General features: G+C 46.8%; 1 protein-coding gene across 1 annotated transcript; it reads right to left on the reverse strand.

The window, feature by feature from the left end:
- Positions 1-1,749: 1,749 nt before the first annotated feature.
- On the reverse strand, positions 1,750-14,609 carry CSRNP2 (cysteine and serine rich nuclear protein 2). Its single transcript, XM_059082800.2, has 5 exons — positions 14,308-14,609; positions 9,572-9,812; positions 8,040-8,299; positions 4,328-4,624; positions 1,750-2,762 (listed from the first exon to the last, which is right to left on the reverse strand). The coding sequence occupies exons 2-5, from the start codon at positions 9,720-9,722 to the stop codon at positions 1,839-1,841; spliced, it is 1,632 nt and encodes a 543-aa protein (XP_058938783.1). The 5' UTR covers positions 9,723-9,812; positions 14,308-14,609; the 3' UTR covers positions 1,750-1,838.
- Positions 14,610-15,666: the final 1,057 nt, after the last annotated feature.

Genomic DNA, 15,666 nt, shown 5'->3' on the forward strand with positions numbered 1-15,666 from the left:
TAAGGTGGCAGAGTGTAGTTCAGTTCAGGATAGCACCTAGATCTCAGGTACTTCAGACTCTCAACTCCATTTCGTGAGACTAGAGGATGGGGAGAGATAAGGGCCTATGACTTATTAACTCCCCTGCAAATGTAAAACCCAGCAAAAACTGGAATGAACAGGAGAGGCAGAATGCATTAAAAGATGTATCTGTGTTGAATATGAGGCCTTTCAGGCTCAGTTTAGGTTTGATAGGTGAAATGCTGCTGCGATGTACATGAATGTTGCTTTCAGACACCAGGGCCTTAAGATCCCACAAGAAAAGGCTTTATGAGCAAGATAAGTAGGAACAGTTATCTCCTCCACCAAAAAAAAAAGTTTTTTTCCTGGTTAATAAACCATAGCAGTAATGAAGCATGGTGTAAAGGATGCTAAAGAAGAGTGTTTCGCTCCCTACTGCCTCCCTCTTCAAACAGAGGCCATAAAAAAAAGAGTGAAATAAAACAAAGATAACTTTGCTAGTAAAAAGATTTCAGTGGTGTTCAATGGAGGACATCCTGGAACATAAGCAGGACGTAAGAGAACAGGAACTGTATCCCCCCTAATTCAGGTACAAATTGAGTCCCACTCTATAGACCACTCTACAGTCAGAACTTCTTCAGAACCTGGAAGTTGTATGTAGCATTTAAGAACTGAGTTTGGCTTCCAATCTTTATATATCGAGATGGGAGGGATCCAATAAGCATTTGCAGTTATTGGGGGTGAACAGTATAAGAATATAGTATAAGAACTCTAACCCTGTATATCCAAGAGGGTCCACGAGGGCAGATACAAGGAAACAAAACCTAGTTGGTGAACTTGCCACATCCTACATTCCTTTAAAGCTCAAATTTCTCCAATTGGGGTGGGGGGGACAACCTGGGTGAAAAAGCAAGCATGGCACAGTCATCTTTCCAGACAGCAGCCTGTTCCTGCCGCCTCCTTTGGACACAGGTTAATCCTCTATATAGGCCTCCCATGGGATGTGTGAGCCCCAGACTAAAGCTGCCTGATGGAGCTGGGGTTAGACATATACAGAAGACTCAGGCTCTTGATGCCACATCCCCAGCCAATCTAGCTCTTTCCCTTCAAAGGAAAAAGGACAGAGGGGTTTTAAAAAAAAAAAAAAAAAAAAAAAAAAAGACCTGTTTAACTCTAGTACCTAAGAACACGTGAAAGAAACAATTCAAGTTAAGACCAGGAATCCCCAGTGTGGGGAACAGGTCAGAGAACACCAAACATGTCAAATATTAACTTATTTACCAAACAGGGGCCCAGGGAACGCAGGTTAAATTTTTATAGATCCTGGATGTTTTGTACAGAAGCAGAGACCCTTTCACCCCCTCCTCTCTAGACTCAACCAGCTGATGATTCCAACTGTATTATTATGATACACCAAAGTGGGGTATCAGAGTAACCACTGAGGAAAATGAGCTTGCTCCCCACCTGGAGCTCAGGAGAGGGAAGGGGCTCTGTCATGCTGTTCCAATTGTGTTCTGGTCCCTACGTGAACAGCTGTTTCAATTACCCAGCTTCTCCTGTGAGACTGTAGTGCTGTTCCAATGGCCCAGAAAGCTCAGTATGCAGCCTCCTCTGCCCCAAGACTCTATCCCCAGATCGAGCTGAGGCTGGTCTCCTTGGTTCTGTTGGCCCTTTAAAAAATATTTGTACAGACAATCCTTTCCCACCCGTTCCCCAAAGACCCCAATAAAATAACATGGGAGCAGCAGCTGCTTCTACAGTTTTGTTTTTGAAATGGTGTTAGATAAAATAAGGGAATAAATAGAGAATGGGTAAGAGGCATAATCTCCATCCCCGTGTCACACTGCCAGAGGGAGCTCCAGGGAAGGCTCTTCAGGGGGCCGGTCCTCACTCTGCTGTGCAGTCTTCTCCACCACACAGCCCTCGTCATTGTCCGTGCGCAAGGGGAGGTTTGAGGGGGACCAAGAGGGGCGGAAGTCTTCATCCTCAGGCTCCTCGGGGTTACGATCTTCGGGCACTAGCGCTTCTAGAGTGGATGTTTTCCCCACCTCTGACTTACAGAGGGCAGCCGGGTCTGTGGGGCCACAAGCCACCAGTGAGGTAACCGGGAGAGAGAAGACACTCAGATCCTTCTCCTTGGGGAACGAGGGCGGGACTTCTTCCGTACCAGGCTCTCCTTTCACCCCCAGGACTGGCCTCTGCTCCACCTGGTAGTAGACCAGGGGCCCACTGTTCAAGTAGGATGGGTTGTTCACGGCTGAGGCAGTTGGCTGGTCCGAGTTCTCAGCAAAACACAGCACGGAGGAGCCTGGGGGCAGCTGAGCCTGGATGAGGATGGGGGCTGTCAGGCCTGGGCACAGCTCTTCGGGAACAGCCAGGGGCTCCTCCAGGATGCACACGCCCAGGCTCTCTATGCTGGAGTCCAGGCTGGCACTGGAGCCACTCGAGTCCTCCTCGGCCTGGAGCCGCTCCAGCTCCTCTGCACTCTGCAGGTGCAGCACCGCCGTCTCATTCTCAGCGATGAACTCCTGGAAGTCCTGTGTCTCTGAGCCCTGTGTTGCCGCCAGGCTGCAGCTGGCAGCGGGGGAGGGCTCCTCGTCTGGGGCTGGCGGGCGGCTCACCTGCCGCTTGCTCTCCAGCTCCAGCTTCATGATGGTGTGGAGGTAATGAGTCCGGACCCGGATCGGGTTGAATTCAATGCGCCCAGCCATGTTCCCACAGCCGTCCCGGGAGCAGCCACATGGAAAGGACATGCGATCCACCTGAGGAGGGGACAAGGAGGTTGAGGCCAGATGAGATACGAGACGTTAGCTGGCGAACACAGGGAGTCAGGGTTTGAGGTCCTCTTACAAGAGAAACAACCAATTCAAAACATAACCTGCAGCGTGAGCTACCGGAGCACTAGATGGGGAGTTATCAGACCACCTGCCTTTCCATTCTAGCACAGCCACTAATTAGTAGTGTGACCTCAAGAAAGTCATTTCTCTCTCTAGGGCTTTGTTTCCTCTTCTAAACAAAAAGAAGACAAAGATCATGTCAAAGGGCCCTTCCAGTCAAAAGACCGGAGATACCTCTCTGAAAGCTGACAGTTCTCAGAGAAAAGAAATGTGTATGCCTCAGAGACTTTTCTAGAACCTACCTACTTTATTAAAAAAAGAAAAGGCCAGAGCCCAAGCCTACTGTGTTCTTTGATGACAGTCATGGGAAAGGAGGTAGAAGATCTCGCTAGTCCAAAGCCAATATATAATGAGGAAACTAGGCAAAAGTGCCTTTGTTTGCCAAGGTGCTATAGTGAAGGTTCGAACAAAATAATGGCCAGCTTTTCACTACCTGCTTCATTTTCCCCTGACGGTTGGCCAGCTTGGTTTGGAAGCAGTTATCAAGATAATTAACGTATACACCAGGGATATCTGGAAAGGAGATGCTTTCTACCTCCTTATCTCCCTTTTGAATCCCCCAAATGAAAACACCCCATACATATCAAAAATAAAATTTAAAATGTGAGAAGACAAATAAGTCTGAACAAATACAGTGTCTTCCTATGAAATCAACTTCTAGAACTCTCCCCTTCCAGTTCTTAGGAACAGTCCATTTCTTAGGACTGTCCTCAGGTCTGTGTATAACAGACTGATTCATTACAGGACTCAGTCTGAAAAGCATTATCTGGTCAGACCTGCTATAGCTATCTGATACCAAGCTGAAAATAAGAAAGAAAAGGTTAGGGTAAATCCAACCACAAGGACTCAGCACCACAGCCTCAGTATACAGGTTCCAGATAAATTTCATTCTTTGGGATGGTACTGCCATTTTCAGTTGAGATGTGTCTTCCAAACTGTCCCTTGTCAGACGGCCCTCTGGGGGATGATGCTTTCTATCTTTTAGGACACTATGGATTTAAGCCCAAATCTGATCCTGAATTAGATTCTGAGGACTATTCTGATTTTTACAAAATTGGAGTAGAGATACTGTGAATAAGTGTTTGTAGGATAAAATCTAAAGGCCTACCTCAGTTCTCTGCTTCCATTTACCTCAAGGAATCAGTCAATATTCAAGGACAGCTATTAAATGTTAAACTCACTAACCCCTGTTCCTCCATGTGCCAACAACTGCTTATCACCTCTGAGGTGAGATACACAGAAAAAAAAAAAGATCACTGCTATCTCCACAGCCTAAGAATCCCGTCATACTTGTTTTCTTTGTTGGTGGAGGAGGGCTGTAGAACTGAAGTGTTCACCCGTGCATGGGCATCTCCCACATAAACTGGCACCCACACTAGACACCCCTGACTCTAGGGTGGATATACTGTCACAGCAAAACGTGGACCGACCTGGCATTTAATCCCAGCCTGGCTACAGGCACACGCTTCCGGGTCACAATACAGTCGACAGTCACAACCACACTCTTCCCGCGACAGTCGGATGGCTCGAAGTTCTTGCTTCTCTTCAGCATCAATGCGGTGGACCCCAGAAGCCCTCAGCAGGGCCCGTCGCCGTTTGGTGGGCAGAGGCTGCAGGAAGAAGTAATCATCCACCTCCACGTTTTCCACATCAATATCTTCATCTGAAACATCATCCAATGTCAGGCAGTCGGCCTCCACCGACTCCACTGTCCCGTTCTTGGTCAGCTGCCAAGAGACAGGAAGGAAGGTCAGGCTCTAGAGCATTATTAGCAGGAGCCTTCTCACCGGGTGCACCTAGAGCAGCTTGGGCCAAGTGAACTTTCTGCCATGACGGAGATATCCAAGGCAGCCCATCCTGACGCACGTGTGGCTACCGAGCACTATAAATAGGGCTAGTGCAACTGAGAAACGGAACTTTTACCTTTATTTAATTTTTTTTTTTTTTTTTTTTTTTTTTTTTTTTGTGGTACACGGGCCTCTCACTGTTGTGGCCTCTCCCGTTGCGGAGCACAGGCTCCGGACGCGCAGGCTCAGTGGCCATGGCTCATGGGCCCAGGTGCTCCGCGGCATGTGGGATCTTCCCAGACCGGGGCACGAACCCGTGTCCCCTGCATCGGCAGGCGGACTCTCAACCACTGTGCCACCAGGGAAGCCCCTTTATTTAATTTTAATTACGTATAAATAGCCACTAGTATGGCTGGTGGCTACCGTACTGCATAGAGTCGGTCAAGAGAACAATTCTAGAGCAGGAAGACAGGAAGCCTGTGCAGCTCTAACACCAGCCCGTCAACACAAGGGACATCACCTTTCTGGATCAACGTTTCTTAAAACCTCTGTCTCACCTTCCCTCCCAGAAGATAATCTTTTCCCACAAATATACCCTCCATTCCCAGGCTTGTGTCCCTTAGCTTCAGCTAACCTGCCTTCTCATACACGGAAGGAGAGAAGGTATTTCAATGGCTAGATGCTCCTTAGATGTAAACAACCTTGCAAAACACCTTTCAGTTTGCACCCTAAAGGACCCCAAACCACACTCTGGGAAGAAGAGTACATTTAAGTATAGCACAAGACTACCTACCAGTCTTTGTCAATGAACCTGAATCCCCACAGTGTGAATAACTTTCTGTGCATACACAGAAGAGCTTCATTTTATGTGGAGGAGAAAAAAAATGAAAGAAAGCCCTCACTTCCAAGCCATGGCCTAGAAGAAATATATTCTTTCTCCTTTCTTTTTCTTTGGCCGTGCCGCGTGCCTTGTGGGATCTTAGTTCCCCAACCAGGGACTGAACCTGGGCCCTCGGCAGTGAAAGCGCCAAGTCCTAACCACTGGACCACCAGGGAATTCCCTCTTTCTCCTTACTAATCCTTTTTTATTTGGTTTCAAAAAAAGTCTGTATGTGAGGTAGGGTGGCATATATGATACTGAGTGTACTCTCTGCAGGCAGAAATCTGGGTTCTCTGGGTAAGAAGGACAGAGAGCCAGGAAAGGGAATCTTAGTGGAAGGACAGGCTGAAGACAATGTGTGGCTGAATGAGTTTTGAAAACTCACTAGAGAATTCAGGTAAAGAAAATGAGGCCTCACAATCTCCAGGGCTCTGGAAGCTACTAGCAGGATAAAAGCCCAGCTTTTGGCAGGTTTGGCTTATTTCATCAGCCAGCCAGAAAAGTGCTGGTAAAGGAACAACTCCTGGGAGAGATGTGATACAAGAGACCTGGCTAATAAGGTATAGACCTGTTTTGTTTGTTTGCGGGGGAGGTGATAAGAGAAATGAGAGAAATAAAGTGGCGCTTCTGGGGATCCCCTAGACTATTATTTCTGTCCCAGGCAGGCCAACTACGAGGGGCCTTTCCACAGACGCTAACATTGCTCCTGCCTGTTTCACCAGGGTCGGCCTCCTCCGAGGCACCCTCCCTCCTTGCGATCCTCTCAAAGGAAAGAGATGAGACATGCAGTACAAAGAAACTCATGTAGATATGAGAATTTAATATATTCCAGCAGAGGTGGCATTTCAAATCAGTAAGGAAAAGACTCTTCTAGTCATTAAACGGTATTGGGACAACTGTATATTCTTTTGAAAAAGTAAGTTAGATTCCCAATTCATACTATTCATAATAATGAATTCCATATGGATAAAAGGCCAAAAAAAGTAATAAAAATATTAGAAAAATTATAGTTACTAATACTGATGCAAAGCACCAGCAGCTTTTTTTTGGAGGGGGTGGAAGTCCAACGGGAAAACAAATATTTGATGGCATATGGGAGATGTAAAATGTATATTTTTTGAGACCAACTGCCTCCCCTATAGGGTGCTAAACAAGGAAGAATTTCTAAGAAAAGAGTTAAGTGGACCAAAGTAAGGGTGTTCTCTTGACATAGAAAGATGTGTTAGATGCCACCATTGTGCTGCTCACTAAATCTGCTTAATAAGTAGCAGTCCTGTTTCTCAGTCTCAAGTTTGCCTGGCTTTGTCCCTAGACCTCCTACAAGGGAGGACACAGAACAGGGTGTCTGCTCTGACATGTCATCCCTCTACCAGATTTAGGGGAGATGTTTCTTCTTAGGGAATAGGAAGAAAACCTTCATTACAAATGATAAGAGTGTTTATTTGCCCAGCTGTTGCTATAGCAGCAGGAAGGTGATAGGGCCAGTGACAGAATTCCTCAGACAGAATAAAGGGAAACCTGAATGTCGTTCTAGTTAGAAAAACAGGTATAAGTCTTTAGGCATAGACTTTGGGCAGCAGACATAGAGCTCTCAAAGGGAGAGAGCAGCGAGATCTGGTTCACATACATCCTCTGCCACCAGTTCTCCAACCCTACCACATTCTGGTGTGTCTCATTAGGATTTCACCCACAACCCTGGAAATAATGCAGCCACCTGTTTTAACGTGGGTCCGCATACTTTGAGCCCAGAAGAACTTGGCCAGGCCTGAAGCAGTGTTCTCCAAATTTGGAACTAGGAACTCTGGGGGCAATTTTTGCAGACTGGTGGAAACCATGGCTATGGGTGCCAAGCAGTGCTGAGAGCAAATGTGTAGCTATAAAGAGCCTTCTGAGATGGGTCTTCCAGCCCTGTTCTCCTCCTAAACTTGAAGCGCTGGTGTGGCATCAGACTGCAGGCCCAGTACTATACAGATCGAAATAACTATTTGGTAATGCTATTGTTTATACCTGAAAAACTATCACCTAGAAGCAATGGGAGTTACAGAATAAGCAGGATCCTTTTCAGAGGATGTAAAAGATCCAAAACCTGTTCTGTGCATCAGGCCAATGGACAATCATTTGATGAGAAACCGAAACACTGCTTCCTCAGGGTCCAGGGGTGGCAGACTTGAATATCCTCAGGTATTCACACTTTAAACTTTAAAAACACTTGCAGAGCGGGCGAGAATAGGGAATTCTAGGGAAGCCATTTTGCTATCTCTGCTAGACTCCCTACCAGAGACAAAAAGAATGCCATCTCAGACTGAGATTTGAATCCAAATCTGAGATTTCTCACTAGAAAGATATGGAATCTCTATGTACCAAAGGCAACAGTCCAAAACCAAAACAAAACAAAAACACCACATGATAGACCTAGATGGTTTCCTGCTTTATCTTGGCACATGGGAAGTACCAGACCCTAGACCCCTTAGGCACCTTCATCTTCTTGGCGTGGAGTTTCTCCTCCTTCAGGTGTTCACGAAGAATCTCCCGATGGTTCACCTCCTGCTCCTGAGCAAACTCACAGAGCGTGTAGCTGCGTACAGAGTTATGGCGCTGGGCCATGCCCAGAGAGCTGCCGCCCTGGCTGGGCACGCTGGTGAAACCCTGGCGCCGGGCAAAGTAGTACACAGTCACCTGGTCAAAGCGCACATTCTTCCTCCGCAGCTGCTTCTGCCGCTTCAGGATGGATGTGGCTGAGAAGGGAGCACAGAAAGAAAACTTTAACCCAGAGATGGCCTGTTTGGGGACCTCATTCTTTCTCATTCATCTAGGCTCTCAACTCTTCTCCAAAGGTGCTCCCTGTATCTAGAGACCTTCCTAATTTTCAAATCTTAAAAGAACAGTTGGAAGGGACCTTGACAATCAGCTGGTCCATACCACTGCCTCCAGACTGACTTCACCCAAACAGATGATCACAAAATCTATTTTTAGACATCAGCTGGGAAGAGAATCTCTAGGTAATCTTTTCAGGATGTAACAACCTACATAGCTTCATTGTCCAATACAGCAGCTACTAGTCACATGTGGCAATTTAAATTAATTAAAGTGAAATAAAACTGAAAATTTAGCTCCTCAGTTACACTAATCACACTTCAAGTGCTCAATAGCCACATGTGGCTAACGGCTATCACAGTGGACAGTTGCAGATATAGAACATTTCTATGATAACAGAAAATTGTTTTGGACGGTGTTTTGTTGTTGTTTTGGCCGCGCCACATGGCTTGCAGGATCTCAGTTCCCTGACCAGGGGCTGAACCCGGGCCACAGCAGTGAAAATGCCGAATCCTAACCACTAGATGACCAGGCAACACGCCCTGGATAGTGTTGCTCTATAGCAGGAGATGGCAAACTTCTGTAAAGGTCCAGGTAGTAAATATTTTAGGCTTTGCAAGCCATGAGGTCTCTGTTGCCAACTACCACTCAATTCTGCCATTGTAGCATGAAAAGCCATCATAAACACTGGGTGTGGCTGTGTTCCAATAAAACTTTATTTACAAAAACAGGCAGTGAGCCAGATTTAGCCCACAGACAACCCCTGATCTACAGAATCGGAAGTTCTTTCCAAGAACCTAATTGAACCATAAGAATTAAGAAGTGTGGAGATGCCCCAGTTGTCCAGGCAGTAAGCATTTATGTCCTGCTAGAGCTACAATTTTGTGGAACTCTATAGGACTCTGGTGGGGAAGCGTAGACTCCTAGACTCCTCCTTCTTCAGTTTAATTCAACCCATTCTGGGGACTCACAAAGCACAGCAGAAGTAAAACCAGCTAGAATAATTCACATTTAATAGAAGTCTATGATATTAGAGCAATGAGGTCCTCCAAAGAGCAAGGCTGAGCTAAGGGTGGGAGAGATTACGAATAAGGGAAAATCTCCAAGCTGGACAAAAGCTGTCTCAAAGAGCTACAGTGGACTCCAGTGCTTGGGGTACATGCGGGTAGGCAGGGAGGGAGCAGCTCACTCACGTGTGAAGCTGGCAGTTGTGGGAGGATTGAGGCTGTCGCAGCTGTCAGCGCTGTCACTGCTGGAGATCTCATCATCGGAGTTGGAAACTGATGAACCCACATCCACATCATCAAACTTCCTCTTGAGACCCGAGCCCGTGAATGCATCCATTGGTTTCAAAGGGGTTTCCTTGGGAAGCCCACCACGTTGGCCCCAAAGCCCCTGCTCACCACCAGTCAGTCAGCCAGGTGCATTAGGATTCTGCCCAGGGGAAAAGAGGAGTCAGCGCTCCTGTCCTCAGACAGACCCCTCCCAAGTCTATACACAAGGCTCTCCAACTGAAGAAAGCACCCGAGCTAGCACTGATGTCTGCTCTCTAGAAACAAGGTCATCTCTCTCCAGCCAGCAGTCTCCTACTTTTGTCTCTCCCCAGCCCTCCAGTCTCAGTCACTCTCAGGATAATGAGATGACTAGCGGCAGCACCTTCCCAGTGGAGTGAAGGCCTTTGCTTCCAAGCCGGCTGGACTCTAGGCTTCATTAGCCCTGGGGTAACAGTAGCTGCTCTTCTGCTCACCCAGGAGAGCTCTCTACAGGGTCAGCAGGAGGGACTGGGGATCAAAGGCAGAATTAGGCTGTGCCTAAACCTAGACTAGATCCAATTATTTTTCCTAGTGGAAATATAGCCTGGCATTTCCTAAAGTGTATCCATTAAATAAACTACTTCCATAGATATTAATAGCTTTTACATGGAAATGGGACCGCTGTGTCAAAATACTTTAGAAAACTGCTTATGGAAGACCTTTTAGAGGCTTTTAATATGCTAATGAACCTGGTGGAGGGTGGGAGGAAATAGAATGCAGCGTTTTGCACCCATGATTAGGGAACCCTTTGTTTCTAGAGTATCTTGGTGGGGGGCAAATGGTCCTGGGAACACACTTTGGGAAATACTACTCTAGGCTTTCAATTTCAAAGTACATTGGCAGTCAGGGAAATGCTTTACCCAGATCTTCACAAATGTAAAGTGTCTCACCAGGCTCCTAAAAAGGTCAAATTGGGCTCTAAAGAATGGACTGAAGATTAGAATCTGCACTGGCTTCAAAACCCAGACTTTCGCAATCACCTACAGCTCCATAAAATAGGGCTCAGCTGACCTACCATCATCCTCTGTGCAAGGAAGATGTAGCTTTACAATCTTTGCCCTCTATAAAGAAACCAGCAAGGGCACAACAAACAGCAAAAGGAGTGACAATTTACTCTGGTTACATTGATATGGCAGGCAGTGTTTTCAACATGCTGCCACACAACCAAGGAATCTGGGATATTCCATTTCCCAGGTACAAATGTTTCTCCTCCATCTTTGGACCTAAGTTTCCAAGGATATGAATCTGCTCAGCAGAAACGCTGTCAAAGCTGGAGCCACAAGTGAAGATCTGAAACCTCCCTGCTTTTGCCTCAGTAATGCCAGAATCTCCCCAGACTATGATCTCACTAGTTGCTAATTTATGCAGCAGGAATAACAACACTGCCCAGAAAGCCAGGGCTGCATTACTGCAGAGCAGCTACCCAGAATATACTGTGGTGTCAAGAGATGCCTGCTACAGAGCTGTTTTTCTAGACTGTCTCTTGGAAGCGATTTGCCTGCTCTTGGGTCAGCTCTACAGTCAACCAGACCTAATGAGTACTTTAGGAACTTCCTAATTTATCTAGCCAGATCTCATCAAAATTCTGCATTCAAGTCACAAGATGCACCTAAGAAACCTGTCATCATAGGTCTCAGAAAAGCACATTCCTGAAATAAATTGGCCAGAAAGAAAAAAAATAATCAAGCACTAGATAAGAATTGTAATTAAATTTAAAAATGAAACCAAAGTATCAATTTTGTTCTTCAGGTTACTGATCTTACCATCAGAGGTCACATTCCTAGGACATGGGTAAGAATGGAGACAGCCAAGGACTTTTATGGGTTAAGATTTCAGCTGCGCTTAAAGATACCTATTAACTAACAAATTTCTCATTCCATTCTATTATTGTGGGAGGGGAGACCTTTGCTATTGAGTACATATGTGGGTGGAATAAAAAAAAATAAAAGAATGTTGACCACTGAATTTAATATTTCCTCCCCACTTAAAAATCTTATCAACCACATGAAAAAGCAGACTGAGCTCAAAATCCTTCTCAGAAAGGACGTTAAGTCTGGCTTCAGGGTATCCCTTCTCTTCAGGTCACTTTTTGTGCACTCTCATGCAGCCAGGATTGCAGGCTGCTTGTTCTATTCTCTTTCTCTCTTTTTTCTACGTCTTCCTCACTTCCATTTCTGGAATAGAGGTTTCTGGGCAATGACAGGAGGCAGGTAAGAAAGAAGAAAAAAGACGTGAAACCTAGAAAAAAAGTATTTGCCTTAAAATGTCTGAACGGCTATATATGTAAATAATGTGCATATTGACTGAGCTCTCTTTACCCTATCCAGGATGTTAGCATCACTTTTTATGCCATTAACCCATTCTTAAAAAAAAAAAAAAAAAATCCGACGATTCTGTCCTGACAACCAATATGTTTAAATTTCAACCCAGCTCTCCCCATCCAACTCTCTGGTGTGAACTGACTTGTTAGATAAAGATGTCCCCCGGGCACCAAGAAACCTCCCATCCACTTCCACTGTGGCCTGAAAAAATCTTTCTCTGAAATAGCAACAACAAGAATAGGCTCCACTTTCCAGTTTATCAATTCAACTTCCTTTCAAACCACAATTAGAAATCAGTCATTCCCACTTCTCTCAACTATTTATTCATTGGCAGAGGATCGGTGCTTATGTTGGAGAAAATCACTTCTAAGTTATACTCCAAGCACTTAAACCCATACAGAAATAAACATGATGAGACTGGAAATGCAGGTCATAACTGACAGTTAACTGTCAAAACGACCAACCCAAACAACAAATGCTTCTGGAGAAAATAATGCAAATCTCTATAAAAGCTTTTATGCCAGTAAAATGAAAGGTCAGCTGACCCTTTCTAGCTACATGTCTTTCTGCCTTTTCTTAAGTGTTTCTACTAGTTGAACACTTCCCAAAGGTACATGAAATAATTTTGATCCATAGTATATAGAAGTTTTTAGGCTAGCACCAAATAAAATAGATCTACAGCATATCTGTACTCTAGTATTAAACTTAAGCCCTTTCAGGCCTTTGTGGATTCCTATAACCACCCCCAAAAACAAAAGCCCAAATATGTGAGACTAGCAAAAAAGGAACTGCCCCTCCCCCCAAGTTTGTGGATGCAGAATGTATTGACAAAGTTTAGGTAATGAAAGCCTCTCTCATAAATGAGTCCAAAATAAGACAACGTACATCTCACAGGGGAAGGCCTCTCTACTCAAGTGAAACCCAACCTGCTAAAGGTCAAGGGTCAAAAATCTCTAGTAAGATCGTCAGTGCTACCAGCTGTAGGGTTAGAGGAAGGAAGGCTTGCTGCTAAGTGTCAGGATCAACCTAAATAACCTAAATAAGATGACAGGTCCTGTTTCTCCTTTTACAGGTCCTGTTTCTCCTTTTACAAAATACTGTGAGTTGCTTCTCAAATACTATGAATTTCGTGGATCCATGTGTCCGTGTGATTACCAGGATCATGGACTTACAAAGTGCTCAAGTGAAAACTAGGTATTTCAGGGAAGCCCCCTTACAACCGTCACTCCCTGGTTTTTATCCCTTCACTGACACAAGGTTAGAATTTGGCTTTCCATGTTTAACCTCCCAACGTATGAAGGACATGAGATCTTTGTGGTAGAAATGGAACATGATGCTGCAGGAGCCATTAACTCTCAAGGATATCCAGTCATTTATAACTCTGGCACACAACAACATCCTCCTGGCTTTGGACATTTGCAAAATGGGAAGTCAGTAAAGAAAAGGAAAATCTGAATCAACTATGGATTTACCTTGAACTGAAAACTGCAGGACAAGGGGACACTGTGTCTCTTAGGGATAACTTCTAACGTTTCATACTGAAGAACGGTTTGTGTGTCACACTGCCACTCTAAACCCCTTTAAAAGGATGAATCAAGAACATGGCACTAAAAGGAATGGATGGCAGTCAGCTGCGTGTTTGGGCCTGTGAAAAAAGATCAAGCTAGCAACCAGGGAAAGTGATGCTTTCGTTTTCCCACACAACGCCAGAAAAAATGGGAGACATCAGGAACCTGGGTTGAAAGGACATGTCAAGTCACCAGTTCCCTTTAACGGACACCCCCGCTGAACACTTTAGCTCCGGGGCACCTTTTCTGATTCCTGCTAACCTTCCCGCTCATTCCAATCGTCTGCAGACCCTACCCGGTTTCCCATCCCTTCCTGCCTGCAACTCACAAATTCCCAACCACTCCTCCCACATTTTCCTCTTTTTCCCCCCTCCCATTCCTTCACTTCCCTCCATCGTACATCATCTCCACTCCATTCCGAACTCAACCCGCATCCGAATTCCTGCCGGCTTCTAAGCCGCCCGTCGGTCTCCCTCAAGCTGCCCCCGCAGTCCGGGCCCGCGTCCTCCGTGCCCCTCGCTCCCACGCCTCTCCCGAGTCCTTCCCTTCCCAGCGGCGCCCTAGCTCCCCGCCCCCCCACCCCCGACCGCTCCCGTTCGTGCCTCCCTCACTTCTGACCCCTCCATCCCCGCGGCTCTGGGTTGACCACTCCTCCACAGCTGCCGGGAGGCCGATCCCGAGAAAGGACGAGGCGGCACCCTCCGCCCCGCACCCCCAGGCCCATTACCGGCTCCGCCGCAGCTGCCTCCTCCCGTGATGGTCTCTGCCGCCCCCGCTGCCGCCGCCGTCGCCGCCCTAGCCCGAGTGGGAAGGAGGGAGGAGAGAGAGAGTCCCGGGGCCGCGGAGACAGTCTGGGTGTTCTCAAGGCGGCAGGGCGGAGAGAGACGGTGGGTGGGCAGGTCGGCCGGCAGGCGGCGGAGGGCGGGCGGCGCCGGCAACTCGGGCGCCCCCGGCAGCAGCCGCCCAGAACCGCCCCGGCTCCGGCTAACAATAGGCTTTGGCCGCAGCGTTCAGGGTCTTATAGGCGCCGGCACGTCCGGACCTAGCCCCGGGGCAGGCTGGGAAATGGAGTCTACGTGCTGGCCCCACGCCCAGCGGCATGCCGGGAGTTGGAGGCGGCTACCAGCGCAAAGCCGAAACTCGCCCGCAAACAGGCTCAGGAGGCGGTGACTCCGCTGCAGCGGACCCTGGGAAAGCGAGTTGACGCCACTGCAGCCTTTTGAAGAGGAAAAGCGGAGACCCTCAGCTACAGATCTTCGGTGACTAAACAAATTCTCCTCTATATCTCCCCTTTTCCTTTCGCCAGGCCCACACTCCCATGCCTAAGGAACTTAATCCCCCTTATCCTTGCTCAGGGGATCTAAGTCTTAAGCAGCATGACGTGCTGCAGCCTGCCCAAGGTATAAAGAAAATACAAGCAATGCAGAGTAATCTCAATATGTATTGATGGATTGTTTTCTTTCCAGAAATTTCTTACATGACTTCTGATCTTCACAACTGTGCAATCTTTTTTTTTTTTTTTTTTTTTTTTTTGCGGTACGGGGGCCTCTCACTGTTGTGGCCTCTCCCATTGCAGAGCACAGGCTCTGGACGCGCAGGCTCAGCGGCCATGGCTCACGGGCCCAGCCGTTCCGCGGCATGTGGGATCTTCGCGGACCGGGGCACGAACCCATGTCCCCTGCATCGGCAGGCGGACTCTCAACCACTGCGCCACCAGGGAAGCCCAATCCATTTTTAAAACGGGACAAAGACTCAGAAGCTGTACGTCTAGAGTCGCTTATTCACCATATTTCATTGTCTTGATAGCATCACTAGGTAAGTTATTACAATGGTGCCAGTTCGCCCATTACTTCCCTGTGCCTTGGCTTCCTCATCTGCAAAATGGGGTTAAAAGTATGTATCTCATAGGGTTTTGTGGAGATTAAATAGTTAGTAGTATAAAATGTTTGCAACAGTGCAATGTGTTTTTCCTGGACACACAGAAATCAAAAAGGAAGAGAAGACCCCAGACGCTGTAGAATCAGTGGGCTGAGTAACAAAAAAACAGCCTAAAGGCCATGCTGGGTAGGCTAAAAGTGTTTCATAT

This window comes from Kogia breviceps, chromosome 12, assembly GCF_026419965.1.
Source record: "Kogia breviceps isolate mKogBre1 chromosome 12, mKogBre1 haplotype 1, whole genome shotgun sequence".
Taxonomy (NCBI): domain Eukaryota; kingdom Metazoa; phylum Chordata; class Mammalia; order Artiodactyla; family Physeteridae; genus Kogia; species Kogia breviceps.

What these genes read in the sequence shown, in the direction of transcription:
- CSRNP2 (XM_059082800.2), bottom strand. Translation starts at nt 9,722, where the DNA reads ATGGATGCATTCACGGGCTCGGGTCTCAAGAGGAAGTTTGATGATGTG. An exon ending in CACAACTGCCAGCTTCACAC is followed by an intron (nt 8,300 to 9,571) that starts GTGAGTGAGCTG and finishes CTCCCTTCTCAG; the next exon opens with CCACATCCATCCTGAAGCGG. An exon ending in AGGCTGGGATTAAATGCCAG is followed by an intron (nt 2,763 to 4,327) that starts GTCGGTCCACGT and finishes TCCCCTCCTCAG; the next exon opens with GTGGATCGCATGTCCTTTCC.